The 15,250-nt window shown below is 64.0% G+C and overlaps 2 protein-coding genes across 2 annotated transcripts in view; one reads left to right on the forward strand and one right to left on the reverse strand.

The window, feature by feature from the left end:
- Positions 1 to 1,088: 1,088 nt before the first annotated feature.
- Positions 1,089 to 12,205, forward strand: SLC29A4 (solute carrier family 29 member 4). Its single transcript, XM_045813350.2, has 10 exons — positions 1,089 to 1,263; positions 3,761 to 3,892; positions 4,084 to 4,197; positions 4,636 to 4,764; positions 6,417 to 6,491; positions 6,902 to 7,149; positions 7,866 to 8,007; positions 8,127 to 8,314; positions 9,110 to 9,350; positions 10,504 to 12,205. Exons 1-10 carry the CDS (start codon positions 1,089 to 1,091, stop codon positions 10,641 to 10,643), a joined length of 1,584 nt encoding a protein of 527 aa, XP_045669306.2. The 3' UTR covers positions 10,644 to 12,205.
- Positions 12,206 to 14,027: 1,822 nt separating this feature from the next.
- The window catches only part of TNRC18 (trinucleotide repeat containing 18), an 85,204-nt gene continuing 83,981 nt past the window's right edge, over positions 14,028 to 15,250 (reverse strand). The window contains 3 exon segments of the mRNA XM_045813394.2: positions 14,028 to 14,383; positions 14,765 to 14,839; positions 14,962 to 15,198. Coding sequence (XP_045669350.2) covers positions 14,177 to 14,383; positions 14,765 to 14,839; positions 14,962 to 15,198 — 519 coding nt within the window. The 3' untranslated portion in view covers positions 14,028 to 14,176.

Below are 15,250 nucleotides of genomic sequence, written 5' to 3' on the forward strand. Positions count from 1 at the left end.
AAAAACTCAGGGGAGAGTAGGAAAGCTGGAAACACGGCCTGGCAGGAGGCGCCTGGTGACGGTCAGCATATCGGGCCTGGAGGCTGGGAGCAGGTAAACTGAGGCAGGAGTGTGGGAGGAAATGAGAGAAAGCAAGAGCAGATGGAGGTGGAGGGGTGACGGTATGCCGACCGCAGAGAAGTTTGGAGCAGTCCCGGGCACATGGGATCCCTCGGGAAGCGGGCCTTCTCGGCCTCTTCGTGGGCTCTCGCACACACCCAAGGGCGGCTCTGGGGGCCACGCTCAGCGCCTGATGCTCTGGTGTCCCCCCTCTGTCTCAGATTCTCTGCGAGGAGCTGCAATGAGCTAAATGAATAAAAGCCGTTAGAAAAACAAATTGATGGAGCACCTGACCGGCTCGGTCGCTGGAGCGTGAGATCTCGGGGTTGTGCACTCAAGCCCCACGCTGGGTGTACAGATTACTTTAAAAAAATAAAATCCTAAAAAAAAAAAAAGGAAAAATGGATAACTCTTTTAGAGAAAAAAACAAGACTCCCCCCATCCCGACCCACCCCACAGTGGGGGTGTCTCTCCATCACGGGTAAATTAGCTTCTTCCTTAGGCAAAGGTAGTAGACTTGAATTGAAGCAAGAGAAACTGAGGCGAGACCAAAGGAAGGCCTTCCCGCCCCGGAAGGTGGTTGGCCCCAGGATGGAGGCCCGCGGTGCTTCGGAGTGTCCCACGGGCCTGGGTTTGGGTCGGGACGGCCCCCCGTACTGCCGGGGGTGGGGGTGGCACCCTCCAGGCGCGTGTCCCCCCGGCTGTGAAGTGAGTCCAGGCGCCTCGTCCCAGAGGGAAGCGGTGCGGGGACCCAGAGCGCAGGCCGGCACACCCCACGTTCCAGATTGTCGGCTGTCCTGACCGCTCAGCGAGCCCTGGAGCCCCGGCCCGTCCCTCGCCCTCCATGCCACCGCGCGGCCGTCACGGGGGTCCCCGTCACTGCGCCACGAGCCCGAGCTCCCGAGACGGGAACGGCGTGCCACCGTGTGGCGAGCCCAGGGTCCCCGCGCTGCCTCAGCCCGCCTCTCCTCTCCGCAGCGCCGGCGACCATGGGCGCCGTGGGCAGCCAGCGCCTCAAGGAGCCCAGCGTGGCGGGCACGCCGGACAGCAGCGTGGTGATGAGCTTCAGCTCCGACAGCTGCCAGCTGGAGGAGGAGGGGGCGGCGCGGACGGCTCAGAGCCAGGCCGGGGCGGCCAGGGGCGTCCCGGGTCTCCCAGGCTCTGGTGAGTGAGGGGGGAGGGGCCGTGGGAACCCTCAGGGAGCCTTGGGCGGTCCCTGAGCGCGGGGCGCAGTGTCCGTCAGCCGTGGGGACGACCTCACGCGGATGCCGTGTGTCTGTGTGGGTCACGGAGCCAGAATGAGCCCTCATCTGGCCACGGGCTTCCATGACCACTGGGCGGGTGGAAGGGCGCCAGGGGGATCCTGCGCTGCCCTGTAGAACTTCCATCTGGAGGTGCGACCCATTGTCGCTTTGGTCACCTTCGCTGGCCTCCCTTCAGTGGAGACGGGCAAGTGCCTGAAGCGAGGACCGATGTGAGGTGCAAAGACTTGATTTCGGCCTGGCTGTGTGACCTTGGACAAGGGCCTGAACCTCTCTGAGCCTCGGACCCCACCTCGAGGAAACGGGCCAGTTGCCTCTGCGACCAGACTTGCTGGGTAGAGGGCTGCATGCGGGGCTGACACTGGACAGGTTTGGGTTCAGCCCCGTCCCTTCACCAGCTTGGGGACCTTGGGCAAGTTACCATTCTCTGGTCTTTGGTTATATCCTCAATGAAAGGCGAACGGTTCAGGAGCCACAGTCAATGTGGCTGCAATGAAAGCCCCAAAACGTGGCTTGGGGCTGTCCCTGCGCTCGGGAGGCCCCCTGTGATAGCTCATTTTGGGGTGGCTGTACTTTACCCTAGCACTGCTCCGGGCCCAGAAACGGGCTTATTCTCTGGTTCCACCCCCTCTCTCTGCACATGGGCAGTGTGTGCTGCTGGCCAAGGCCTGCAGTGGGTTGCTCCCCTGTGCCTGGGCAGAGCCAGCTCTGGGCCCGTCCCCCAGGTGCCAGACGTCCCCTGGCCAGGCGTGGCACTAGCTAATATGTGGCCGTGGCCCTTGCAGCTATGGCCATAGAAGTGGATGGTGGCTGTAGCAGTGGTTTTAACTATAGTGGCCGTGGTGACAGGGGCTGGGTCACTCGGGTTCAGCCAAGAAACAGAGCCAGTAGGAGATGCATAGATGGAGAGTAGACAGATTTGTAGACCTGATGCAGGCATAGATATACACACGTGCATATGGATTTATTTCAGAACAGAAGCAACTACAGTGGAGCCTGGCCAAGTGGTCTGAAGTCCATAAGGCAGGTGCTCAGGAAACCCCAGGGGCCTGAGCCGTTTTGGGTCTCAGCTCTGGGAAGACCTAAATGTCTTGCCTGATTAGGTCAGGCCCACCCAGGGCAATTTCCTTTTGACTAACTGAGAGTCCACTGAGGAGGGACTTTCATCCACACGATCCCTTCACAGCAGCGGCTCAGTCAGTGTCTGATTGAACAAGGGATTAGTTCAGCCTGCCAAGTGGACCCATAAGACTGACCCTTCACAGCTTGGCTCCCAAACACAGCTCCATAACCATACTTAACCTTCAAATAAAGGCACTGACAAAGTCATCGCGCTCCCTGGGCGCGACACAGAGAACCCCTCTACAGCCAAAAACATGCGGACGCCTTCCCCGCCTCGATCCCACCTCCCTCCTGTCGCCCACGATTTAAATACTGAGGTTTTAAACACAAAGGCATCCCGTGAGGCGGTAAGGTGATAAAGGGGACAAAACCCAAGCTTGTACACATACACAAACATAGTCCTATCGAGGTAAGGGGCAAAGACGCATAACAACGCTCTCTTTGGGTCTGAGGGGGTCACGTGGCCGTGGCTGGTACTTATAACTACCCTTCCCTGTTGCCTTCCGCTCTCAACTGGTCACGCTGCTTTGCCCGGTGCGGTGACCCAGCCCTTCATTTCTAAAGCCTACAATCGGATCGTTACCGTTTTCCATTGACTTCAGCCCCAGGGAGCAGAAGTCGTAAGAGATGCCGTGAGGAGCCTCTTGCTTTGCAGAGATACTCATACTCTGTTCCATCCCCAGTCTCCCCTTGGTAGTCAGGATGAACGGCCCGGCCGGGACGGCAACCCTCTTCTCTGCTGTTGATTCGGGAGGAGCCCGACCTGGCCGGTGCCTGTCTTGCTTCCCGGTCAATGGGACTGTCGTGTCTCCGGGTAGAAGCGTTTCTCCCTTGGGAACCTGGACCCCCCGCCCCGTGGCCCAGGAGCCTCGAGTCACAGGGCGGGAAGCAGCCACGTTGCTGGCGGGGGTCTGAAGGGCGTAGGGAGTGGTGCCACTGCCACGTCCACGTGTGCGCTCCCTGGACACACGAGTGCCCGGGGACAGGCAGCCTCCCGGGGTGTTTCGCCTTGGCTGAGTCTGCCAACGGCCGTCGCACCGTTCTGTCAAGCCAGCTGCTCTGCGGCCGTGACGGTGACGGCCGTGGGTGGTTGCCATGACAGCTCTGGCCGTGAAGGGGGATGGTGGCCACGATGCCGGTGGGTAGGGTGGCGGTGACCGTGGTGCTGACGGGCCGCGGACATGGGGATGGCGCTGCTGCGGTGGACTCCGGTCCTGGCACAGTGGCCGTGGCTCCGAGGGCTTTGGCCCCCCCTTACCTGCTGCCTCTGGGTCCAGCGGTCGAGGAGCCGGCGCCCGACGACCGCTACCACGCCATCTACTTCGCGATGCTGCTGGCCGGCGTGGGCTTCCTGCTCCCGTACAACAGCTTCATCACCGACGTGGACTACCTGCACCACAAGTACCCAGGTGGGTCCCCCGCGGCCACGCCCGGCCACCGCCACAGGCTGGAGCCCGTGTTCCCCGGATCCTCGCTCAGCCGCTCCCCCTCTCTGGGCTGTCAGCCGTGTTCAGGCGGAGCGAGGAAGCGGCACCTGGCGAGGGTGGGTGCCGGCCGTGGGGCTCCCCCGAGCGCGTGCTCCCCCCTCCCCCCGCCGCAGGGACCTCAATCGTGTTCGACATGAGCCTCACCTACATCCTGGTGGCGCTGGTGGCCGTGCTTCTGAACAACGTGCTGGTGGAGAGACTGAGCCTGCATACGAGGATCACCGCGGGTACGCTGCCCCACGGGGCTCCCAGCTCCGCGTGTCTGACCGGCCACTCACCTCCCCAGTTCCCGGCGACTCAGTCTCCCCACGTGGGCAATGGGCCCGCCTCCTAAGAATGTGACAGGGTTCAGTGTGTGAAAACAGGGTCAAGCCGGTGGCAGAGGCCCCACGGGCCAGCATGATACCTGCCCCTGGGGAGGCCTTTGTGGACCCCCACATCTGCTCTTCCTGTCTCTTTCCTCTTCCTGGCGACATCCAGTTTCAAGGCCCAGCTCAAACGGTGCCTCCTCCAGGAAGCCTTCCAGGCACCTCCAAAGTGTCCCCGGCCCTCCCAGTATTAAGGAGAAAGGCAGACAGAGAGGGGACCTCTGACGGGGCTCTACAGGAAGGGTGGGACAAGGGGAGACCCCAGCCCACTGCCCACCTCTCTGGCCTCTCCCCTAGGCTACCTCTTGGCCTTGGGCCCCCTCCTCTTTATCAGCATCTGTGACGTCTGGCTCCAGCTCTTCTCTCACGACCAGGCCTACGCCATCAACCTGGCCGCCGTGGGCACCGTGGCCTTAGGCTGCACAGGTAGGACCCTGGGCCGGGGCGCGGGCAGGGTGGGGGGCTGGCGCCGAGACTCTGGGTACCGTCTGCGGGCTGTCCCACCCTAGCCCCGCCGCCTGCCGGGGGTGTACCACACGGGGGACAGGGGCTCGGCGCCGGGTCGTAGCCACGTGCGTGCCCCGCACGCATGCTCTGTGAGTGCACACCCCGCCTCCTGCGTCCGCCCACACATCCTACACACGTGCACACGCCCCGCACCACACCCACGTGAGCACTGAGCACACACAGCATCTGCACACGCACGCTGTTCACACGTCCGCACACCCACTGCTCTCCGTGTGGACGTTGAGGCAATCCCGTGGCTGTCTCGGGCCTACGCTGCGCTTCAAAAACTAACCTGCCCACGCCGCCACGCCACCACCTTTCTCTTGGACAGTGGCTTTGAAACATTTTTTTAACTTTTTATTTGGAAACTGTTTCAAAGCTATAGAGAGCTTGCACGAATATAGTGTAAGCCCTTCGCGCCGGCTCCCCCATTGCTGACATTTTGTCACACGGGCTTTCTCTCTGTCCCCCTTATACACGTAGATACATACGTGTATACATACGTTTCATCGCTGAATACATACAAATATAAAATAATCTAAGTTTTCACCTTAAACCATTTGGGAGCTGTCTTGCCCAAATACTAGCTCTCAAGGGTGTGTTTTCTAGAAGCCAGGACATCTCTTCTATGACCGTGTACGGCTGCCCGAGTCAGGGAGCATAACACCGCACAGCGCTATTCTGCGTGACCGTGTCCCCGCTTCCCCAGTCACCTCCATCATGTCCCTTATAGCATTCTGTTTCTGACCCAGGATCTGATCCGGGATCGTGCCCTGCACTCACTGTCATGTCTTTAATCCCCCTTAATCCTTCGTGGTCCTCAGCCTTCCTCTTTCGTGGCAGTGACATTTGGAAAGGTCCAGGCCAGTTGCTTTGTACTCTTTCATACTCTCTTTGAGCAGAAAGAAATACACTGCACGCCATGAGCCCGTGAATGCATTTGCATGTGTTTGTCAGTGAAATCAGGGCTCTGGGAAACAGTGTCCTCAGGTCTGCTCTGTTCCATTTTGTTAAACAGCAAATGCCGGGAAGGAGCGGGAGAGCCTGTTTTTCCTAGTGTGACTGCACCGGGGTGTCCGTGGAGGCCACGGACTCTCAAGCCCGCAGGGTCTGCAACCAGCACCCCTCCCCGCTAGATCCGGGGGGCGTTTCTGCCTGTGTTAGGATGAGAGCGGGGAGGCGGTGCTGACCAGCTGGCTCAGAAATCTCCATGGCTTCATAGAACGAGACTTATTTCTGGCTCTCTCTGCGTGTCCAACACGTGGTTTGGGCGATGCTCCACACGGTTGCTGGGAGCCGGCCTGCAGCGGCCCCCATCTGTCACACGGAGCTCCTTTGGTCACTGCCGCTGGGGGAAGAAACCCCGGAAGTCCACGTGGGCTTTTCCCTGCCTCGGCCAGAAGCGGGCAGGTCGTTTCTGCTCGTGTTTCATTGGCCAGAGCCAGTCACGGAGCGCGGCAGGCCCGTGGCCCCTGGCACGTGCCGTTTGGTGGGCAGGGTGGGTGGACCAATCCCTTTGCCACCCGGTGATAGTGGCATCTCACGGTTACTCCTCTGTCTCTTCCCCCAAGTGCAGCAATCCAGCTTCTATGGGTACACGGGGATGCTGCCCAAGAGATACACCCAGGGCGTGATGACCGGAGAGAGTGAGTGTCTGCAGCCCCCCGGGGGGAGCCCCCAGCGAGGTGCAGACCAGGCTGGGGCTGGGGCAGGTGCGGGGCAGGTGCAGGGCAGGGGCAGACCCTGCCAGGGCTGGGGCAGATGCAGGGTGGGGGGCAGACCCTGCCAGGGTTGGGGCAGGTGCAGGGCGGGGGGCAGACCAGGCCGGGGCTGGGGCAGGTGCAGGGAGGGGGGCAGACCCTGCCAGGGTTGGGGCAGGTGCAGGACGGGGGGCAGACCAGGCCGGGGCTGGGGCAGGTGCAGGAAGGGGGGCAGACCCTGCCAGAGTTGGGGCAGGTTCAGGGAGGGGGGCAGACCAGGCCGGGGCTGGGGCAGGGCCGGGGACGCCGAGTGGGGGCTGCGGTGCAGGCCCAGCAGGCCACCCTCCCCCCTCCAGGCACGGCAGGTGTCATGGTGTCCCTGAGCCGCATCCTCACCAAGCTGCTGCTGCCGGACGAGCGGGCCAGCACGCTCATCTTCTTCCTGGTGTCGGCGGGCCTGGAGCTGCTCTGCTTCCTGCTGCACCTGCTGGTCCGGCGCAGCCGTTTCGTGCTCTACCACACGGCGCGGCCCCGCGACAGCCGCCCGGGCTGCAGAACCGGCTACCGCGTGCACCACGACGTCGCCGCAGGACACATCCACTTTGTGAGTCCCCCAGGCGCTGCCACCGCGAGGTCCTGACTAAGCTCCTCAGGCCGGGGGCTCCGTCACGCGGTGGTCTGGGGCGTCTTTCCACGGGGGACCCTCCTCAGATCAGTGGACCCAGGTTTCGACTGTCCGCAGCTGTGGTCTTAAGGCCCTGCTGGCAAGCAGGCCGTAGCCATCCTGGGGGGCAGGGCGCCCTCTGGTGGCAGCAGTGCTGCACGGGCCCCGGAGGGACCAGGGTGACAGGTGGGGCCAGCCCTGGCGCCTGTGGGATGACACCGGGAGCCCCGAGTGGGAGGAGCCAGCATCCCTTCCCCTGGGGGGGCCCCGGGGCCCCTCAGTGTCCTTGGCAGCCAAGTCCTCGCAGATGGGGCCCAGAGAGTCACCCGGGCTCTGCTGGGGAAACGCCGCCGTGAGCCGGAGACACGGAGAGGGGCCGCCAGGTGACATGCTGTGTCCCAGTGCTGGGACAGGCCCACCGTGGGAACGGGGCCCCTCTGTGCTCAGAGAGGCTCCCTGAGAAGTGGCCTCTGGGCTGAGGGAGGGGCGTGTGGAGGGGCGGTGTGAAGATCCCCAGGACGGACAGCGGGGGCCGAGGGAAAGCAAGTGCAAAGGCTCGGGCTGGATGGAGCTCTGCGTGTTTGAGGGGCTGTGGGGGGTGGGAGGCCTGGGGGCCCCTCCCCACCCGCACCCCACCGGCTCCATCTTCCCTCCAGGAGCACCAAGGCCCAGGCCTGGCCAGCAGCGGGTCCCCAAAGGACAGCCCGGCCCACGAGGTGATCAGCAGCAGCAGGGGCGCCTACACGCGCTTTGACGTGCCCCAGCCCAGGGTGACGCGGAGCTGGCCCTCCTTCAGAGGTGGGGCTGGGGAGGGGACGGGCAGGGCGGTCCTCCGGGCGTTGCTGCTGGGGCCCTGCCCCGTGGGCCACGCGCAGGCGCGCATGCCTGACCCCTGACCCCCGGCCCGCCGCCCACAGCCCTGCTGCTACACCGCTACGCCGTGGCCCGCGCCATCTGGGCCGACATGCTGTCCATCGCCGTGACCTACTTCATCACGCTGTGCCTGTTCCCCGGCCTCGAGTCCGAGGTCCGCCACTGCGTCCTGGGCGAGTGGCTGCCGATCCTCATCATGGCCGTGTTCAACCTGTCCGACTTCGTGGGCAAGGTGAGCCTGCAGCCCCCCGGGGAGGAGACGGCGCCGCGGGCTCCCGAGTGGGGAGGGGACAGCCAAGCCACGGCGCCATCCCAGACCGCGTCCCCCCCCCCCACCGGCGACCCCGCAGCGCAGCTCCCCGCTCCGCCAGAGGCCGGTGCCGGCATCATCCTCGTGTCTGTGCACAGTGAACGGGCCTCCGGGGCGGGCGGCCACTGACAGCTCTCCCAGGGAGCAGCCACCTCCGGGGCGGAAGAACGTGGGCAGAGGGCCCTGAGCTAGGAGCGCGGGGCCGGGTCAGGGCTCGGGGCTGGAGCGAGATCAAGGCGGCCGTCCCTGGGGCAGGCCTGACGCGGGCCTTCTTCGGAGGCACGAAGAACGTGAGGCTCAGAGAGGGAAAGCCCTTTGCCCGAGGTCACGCAGCAGAGCGGTCTGAGAAACGTGCCTGGCTCACGAGGCATCGAGGCCAAATCAGTGGGCTCGACTCCTAATCCTGCCACACAACTTGCCGGTGGGCTTGCCCCCCGGGGCCTCGAGTGCCTCAGTTCTCAATCAGGGTCAGGAGCCCCACCTGGGAGGGTGTGCTGAGGATCGACCGGGGCAGGGGTGGGGGGCGTGCGGTCTTTGATGGATGCCAGGCCCGTGGCAAGGATCGGGTGTTGCTGTAACAAGGGATTTGGTGGATTTCGTGGTCACGGCCAGCCAAGGATGGGACACACCCAGAGCTGGGAGCATCCGGGGACAGGGACCGGGGAGGGGCGGCGGGCTCGGGAGAGACGGGGTGCCAACGTGCCCGGCTCCCCACAGATCCTGGCAGCCCTGCCCATGGACTGGCGGGGCACCCACCTGCTGGCCTGCTCCTGCCTGCGTATGGTCTTCATCCCCCTCTTCATCCTGTGCGTCTACCCCAGTGGGGCGCCTGCCCTGCGCCACCCAGCCTGGCCCTGCGTCTTCTCTCTGCTCATGGGCATCAGCAACGGCTATTTTGGCAGCGTGCCCATGATCCTGGCGGCGGGCAAAGTGAGCCCCAAGCAGCGCGAGCTGGCAGGTAAGGCCTGGCACCCCGCTGCCCGGCAGGGAAATCGAGGCCGCGTAGCAAACAGGCGCGACTGTTCCAGGGTCAAGTCAACCTCAGGGAGCTCATAGGGGCAGGACGTTCATCCGTCACTTATTCCCATGCGTCGCGCGACTACTCGGTGAGCCCCGACTGTGTGCCAGGCCCTGTTATAGGCTCCAGGGACACGAGGCAATGATCCCTGTGCTTGTGGGGCTCACAGTCCCGAGATGACAAATGACAATACGTGTAATGTGTGGAGTGGTGCTAAGAATGACAGAGAAAAACCCAAGCAGAGAAAGAAGATGGGGTTGTTGGGATAGGGAGTTTGCAGTGTAAGCAGGGCAGTCTGGGAAGGCCTTCCTGAGGAGGTGACTTTTGAGCAAAGACCTGGAGGATGTGGTGAGGGAACCAGCCATGGGGCCATGCAAGGGAAGAGCCCTGGAGAAAGCCCAGGGGCAGAGCCCGCAGTGGGAGGAGGCCGCCAGGGTAGGGGTGGGAGGCCCGAGGAGGGGCAGGACCCAAACGTGTGTTAAGATGCCTTCCACTGCTGCTTGGACAGCGAGGAGGGAACGGCAGGGGCAGGGAGGGAGGTGCTACTGCGCTTGTCCAGACTGTGGGGGTGGGGGGCTCTGACAGGGTGAGGTGCGGCGTCTCCGCGACAAAGTGGCGGATCCTGGATCTGTTTTGATGGTAGAGTCCACAGGGCCAGCTGGTGGATTGGGAGACTGGGTGTGAGACAGGGATCGGGGGTCAAGAAGGAGTCCCCAGGTGGGGGCTGTCCCAAGATCGCCGTCCACTGAGATGAGGGAGGGTCTGGGGGGATGGGGCCCTGGGGTGTGTTCTGGGTACAGTGGTTCGAGAAGCCCTTAGACATCCTGGATTGTCCACGACAAGGAAGCACGTGGAGATGGGGGGCTGGAGACAGAGAAGCAGGCAGGGCCCGGGGCACCCCGTGAGTTCAGCCGGGGTGTAACAGTCCCCGGATGGCCACCTCTCCGGGAGCGGGCGGTGGTCACTGCTCCATGCCCGAGGAGCCACGGCTTGGACTCTAGCCCGGTGTCAAGGCCACCAGGGTGGTCCTCTGCGCGCCCCCCGCCGCCCTGCCTTCCCCGGCCCGCCACCTCAGGTCCAGTGTCATCCGCAGGGAACACCATGACCGTGTCCTACATGACGGGGCTGACGCTGGGTTCCGCCGTGGCCTACTGCACCTACAGCCTCACCCGGGACGCTCCCAGCAGCTGTTTCCACGCCTCTACCAACTCCTCCTTCCCCACCGGCCCCTGAGCCAGGCCTGGGCCCCCCCCCAACCGAGGCCCAAGGCCCCCTCCCCACCCCTGCCTGCAGTGCCTGCGGGGCCCGGCCTCCTCCCCGTGCCAGCCACGACCCCTCTGGGCCCAGGGTGATGCTGAGCCGTCGGCCACCCAGGGCCACCCAGCACTGTGCTCCCCATTCTGTCTCATGCCTGCCCTTCACCCTCTGTGTGCGGCGGCCCCTGGGGTCACAGCCCTCCCTGGCCAGGAGAGCAGACCACCCCCACCCGTGGTCCCCGACCCCAGCCCTCCTTCACCGGGGAGCCCTCCTCATGGACATCAGAGGTCCTCAAGGAGAGAGCATCTCCCCTCTCCCTGTTCCTAAGCACTGGTTCTCCCAAACGAAACGCATTTGCCATGAAGGAACAGCAGCCCCTCTACGACCATGGCTTTTGCGCCGGCCTGGGTGCCCCTCCCCACACCGAGACGCCCCCTCCTTGCACCTGGGCACCCACCTGACACCACAGGCCTGGGGGTCTGCCCCCACCCGGGGACCCCTGTCCACATCTCTGGCTCCTCCGTGTGATACAAGGGGACATGTCCCAGCCAAAGTCATCACTTGACTGAGACCTTGATCTTCATCCAGCGAGGCCCAAGGAGGGACGGGAGTCCCTGCGAGGGAGCGAGGGGTGTGGGGTCCCTCCCCGGGCGGGACCCTCGAGCTGAGGGGATTCTGGAGCATCTTGCCAAAGACAGGCTTTTCCAGGGGGAGGCCACCCCACCCCTCTGTGTCCTGTCCCTGCCGTCTGTCCACTAAGTGTACCGCACTGGCCATTAAAAGATAAAGGCAGAGATCTGCCAGCCGCTGCCTCCGAGGAGCGTCTGTGCACGTGGGGGCTGTGCTCGCCACCCCGCTCACTGGCGGCGGGGGAAGGGGTCCTGGCGGGACAGGGCCACCCACGTGGCTGGGACCTCAGTGTTCTCATCTGTAAAGCGGCCTTGTCCATATCCAGGCCTGAAGTTCCTAGGGGGTGGGCAGGGGTGACAGTCCGGCAGCAGGAGGGTCTCCGTGCACGCAGTGGGGGGTGAACGGCGGCGTGTGAGCTGGGCACTGGGGCGTGAAGGGTGCTCAGGTCAGGGGAAAGGGCTGTGTCCCATCCATTTGAACCAGGAGAAAGGCAAAGAGGGGGAGGGAGCTTGTCCCCTGCCCACAGGGATGGAGCCAGGACCTGGGGCTGAGGCTTCTGGGCTCCAGTCCTGGCTGGGTTGCTGATTGGTCTGATATGAACAACTTCCTGTACGGTTTGGTGCCTTAGTTTCCCCAAGGAGTGGTGTTGGTCCACTCTTCAACGTGGGTCCCTTGGAGAAGGGTCGGGGAGGAGGACTGGCTGTCAGAGGGGGCTGTGCCCCAGGCCTGCGGCTTCAGGGACCCACCCACCGGGACCCACTGGGCAGGCGTCACCCCCAGACCCAGGTGGGCGCCCTGAACAGCCATGGGAGCCGAGACCTCGAGGCGATACCACAGGGGCCACCAGGTGGCGCCAGTGCACTGCTCCAGGTGGGAGTGCCGCCGTGTGTCCTGTGTCGTGTGTCTCATACGGGAGGCCCATCAGGGTCCTTCCTTTGGCAGGTCGCTGGCGGGTTCTTGGTCAGCGAGAGCTGACCTCAGGGCGGGAGGGGGGTTGGCAGCACCAGGAGCAGGGCCCAGCCTCCCCCAACCTTGCAGGGGTGCAGACCCACGTCCCCACACACCTGCCCAGGACCACTCAGACCATAGCACCAGCTTTGTTCTGTGGTCTCCAGATGTGGGCGTGGCTGGGAGTGCAGATTCTGCGCTTGGGGGGGGGGGGGACACAGGAGGTGCAAACCCTCCAGCCTCGCACGGGCCAAGAACGCTTTTGGCACTGATGGACATGTCCCACACCTCGGCCACCCAATACAGGAGCCACTGGCCACTTCTGGCTGCTGGCCACCGGGGACATGGCTGGGGCCACTGAGAAACTCTGCATTTCCCTTAATTTACCTTAGCTTGGGTGTGAACAGCTCTGCGGTGCTGTGCGGGGTGGCGTGTCGCTCCTGGCCCTGGAAGGTTAGCACCGTCCCCCGCCCCCCGCCCGCCGGCCTCTGCCCAGCACCATGCACCCCGCCAGCCCCCAAAATGAACCACTCCAGACAATGGCAGTTCTCCGATTATAGCTTTTTCTTTTTTCTTTTTTTATGAAAAAGATCACACAGAATTCGCCAACAAACAAAATTCCAAAAGAAACTTAAAAAAAAAAGGAAAACAGTAATTCCCCCAAAAAACAAAACCGAAGTCTGGCTTTTCCTTCCCTTAAGATTGTCTGGACGAGGCCTCCCGTCCCCCTGGAAGGCGTGGGGGCTGGTAAGTGCTGTCGGGCCGAGCCGGGGAGCGGGGCCGCTGTGCCCAGCCGCCCCCTCCCTCCCTCCGCCTCTGCTCTCCCTAACTGCTTCTCCGTTCTGGGGGCGAATACAGTACACCTGGGCCGGGGGGTGGGGCAGGCAGGGTGTGCTCGGGACGAGGGGGGCCCGTGAAGCTGGGTGCTAGACACTCACAATCTAATAGGAAATAAAAAATAATATTCTGCACGTCAGAATGTGTTCGCTTTTTTTTTATAATTTCATAGCTATTTTTTCACAGTTTTAAAAAGTTTATATTTATATATATTTATATATATTTATCTTTATATATATAATTAAAAAGTTGACTCCATTTAAAGGCGTATGATACAGGGGCGGGGAGAGTCTCGGTACAATAAAACTGTACAGGCTCCAAGCGCGCCGTCTCCCTGCCGGCTGCCCGAGGCCTGGGCGGGAGGGCCGGGCGGGGCCGGGCCAGGACGTCAGCACCATTGCGGTTGGGAGTAGTGTACAGGGCCAGACTGGGACGGGTGGGCCCTCCCCGGGGGCCTCGGGGCGAGCAGCCCCCCCTGCCTGGCACCCGGCCGGGGCTCCCGGGCTTCCCCCTCACCTGGCTCTCGCGCCCGAGTCCAGGCCATCCCGGGAGGGCGGAGGCCGGGCCCCCAACCGGTGCCCAGAGCAGGCCTGGCCTGGTCGGTGAGGCTGGCGGGCGTCCGGCCACCCCACCCCGTCTCGCGGTGGGAGGCTTGGGGGAGGGCTCCGTGCTGAGGGGGGGCGTCGGGCACGAGAAGCCGCGGGGAGGCCCCTCAAGCAGCGGGAACCCCAGAGCGAGTGTCAGTTTGGTTCCTTGGAAACCCCCTCCCCTCTGAATCCCCGGTGGGCCCCGGCCGGGAGGCGCCTGGGTCCTGGGGGCCCGGCCCGGCCAAGTGCTTACAAGGTGCTAGAGGGGAGGCCCCGGAAGGGGACCCAGCAGAGCCATACCCTGATAGCTGAGAGGAGCCCCGTCTGGAGGGGCCCCCAGGGGTAGGGGAAGGGGGCTGGGGACGTGTGCACATGCGTGCACACACGTGCATGCATACAGGCACACACATGTACACACTCGGGCACGCTTGCATGCACACGACCAACGCACGTGGCCCCCAAGACGTGGCAGTGATGGGGAGGGGCCCCCGTCGGCGCCCGCGGCGCTCAGCAGAGCACGGGCACGCCGTCGGTGGAGAAGATCATGCCCGTGGTGGGCTCGTACGTGCCCGCGAGGTAGTACAGACCCTCGCTGTCCTGGTACTTCTTGGTCTTCAGCATCTGCTCGTACTGCTCCAGGCCCACCACCAGGCACTTGTGCGACACGGTCTGCACGTCGTTCTCGTCCACGTGGGAGGACTGGTAGAGGGCACGCTGCCGGCACGGCAGGCGGGCGTCAGGGCAGGGGGGCCGGGGAGGGGGGGCACCCCCTCCCGGACCAGAAGGACCAGGGAAAACCCTGAGGGCAGAGACGGACAAAGACCCCTCCGCCCCCGCCCCAGAGAGCCCGAGAGCCCTAGACTGGGATTCAGACGCAGAGACCGAGATGGATCCCGAGACAGACACACAGACCAAGACAGAGAGGCCTGAAGGCTAAGGGCCCCAAAGCACCGGGGACACAGCGCGGGGGACGGATCAGAGCCAGACATGGGGTTGCGGGGCAGGGGCCCCGACGCCACTGGAGCCCAGCCCCACCCCCTCCCCCAAGCTGTGTGCGGAGGGTGTGAGGGGCCCAGCCTCTACCCCGGGCCCTACCTCCATGAAGTCCTTCCTCTGGCTGGAGGCCCGCAGGGCCGCAGGGAGGCTGCGGCCGGACTTCTGGTCCCAGTGCTGCGTGTGGGGCAGACAAGGGGATGGTGGTGAGCCCGGCGCGGCCCCGCCCGACCCCAGAGCCAGGCACCCCGGCCTCGACCTTTGGGCCGGTCGGGCCACTGCGGGCCACCCAGCCTCACCTGGCCCTCGTGGAGGCGCTTGCCCGGGCTGGTCTCCTCGGGGTGGTAGAACCACTTGACACGGACCACCATGTTGCTGCCCCAGGACTCCCACATGCTCTGGATTCGGCCGATGTAGGGCAGGTTGGGGCGGCCGGCCGACAGGAACACGGCGCAGTCCCCGATGCGGATCATCTCCTTGCCGCGCACGATGGCCTTGTAGAAGAGCTTGCGGGCCTTGCCCTTCATGCCGCGGCGCTGCGGGACACGGTGCGTCACAGGGCCGCCCGCAGCCCGATCCCCGAGCTCT

Source organism: Ursus americanus, chromosome 2 (genome assembly GCF_024610735.1).
Source record: "Ursus americanus isolate L20-20 chromosome 2, mUrsAme1.1.p, whole genome shotgun sequence".
Taxonomy (NCBI): Eukaryota; Metazoa; Chordata; class Mammalia; order Carnivora; family Ursidae; genus Ursus; species Ursus americanus.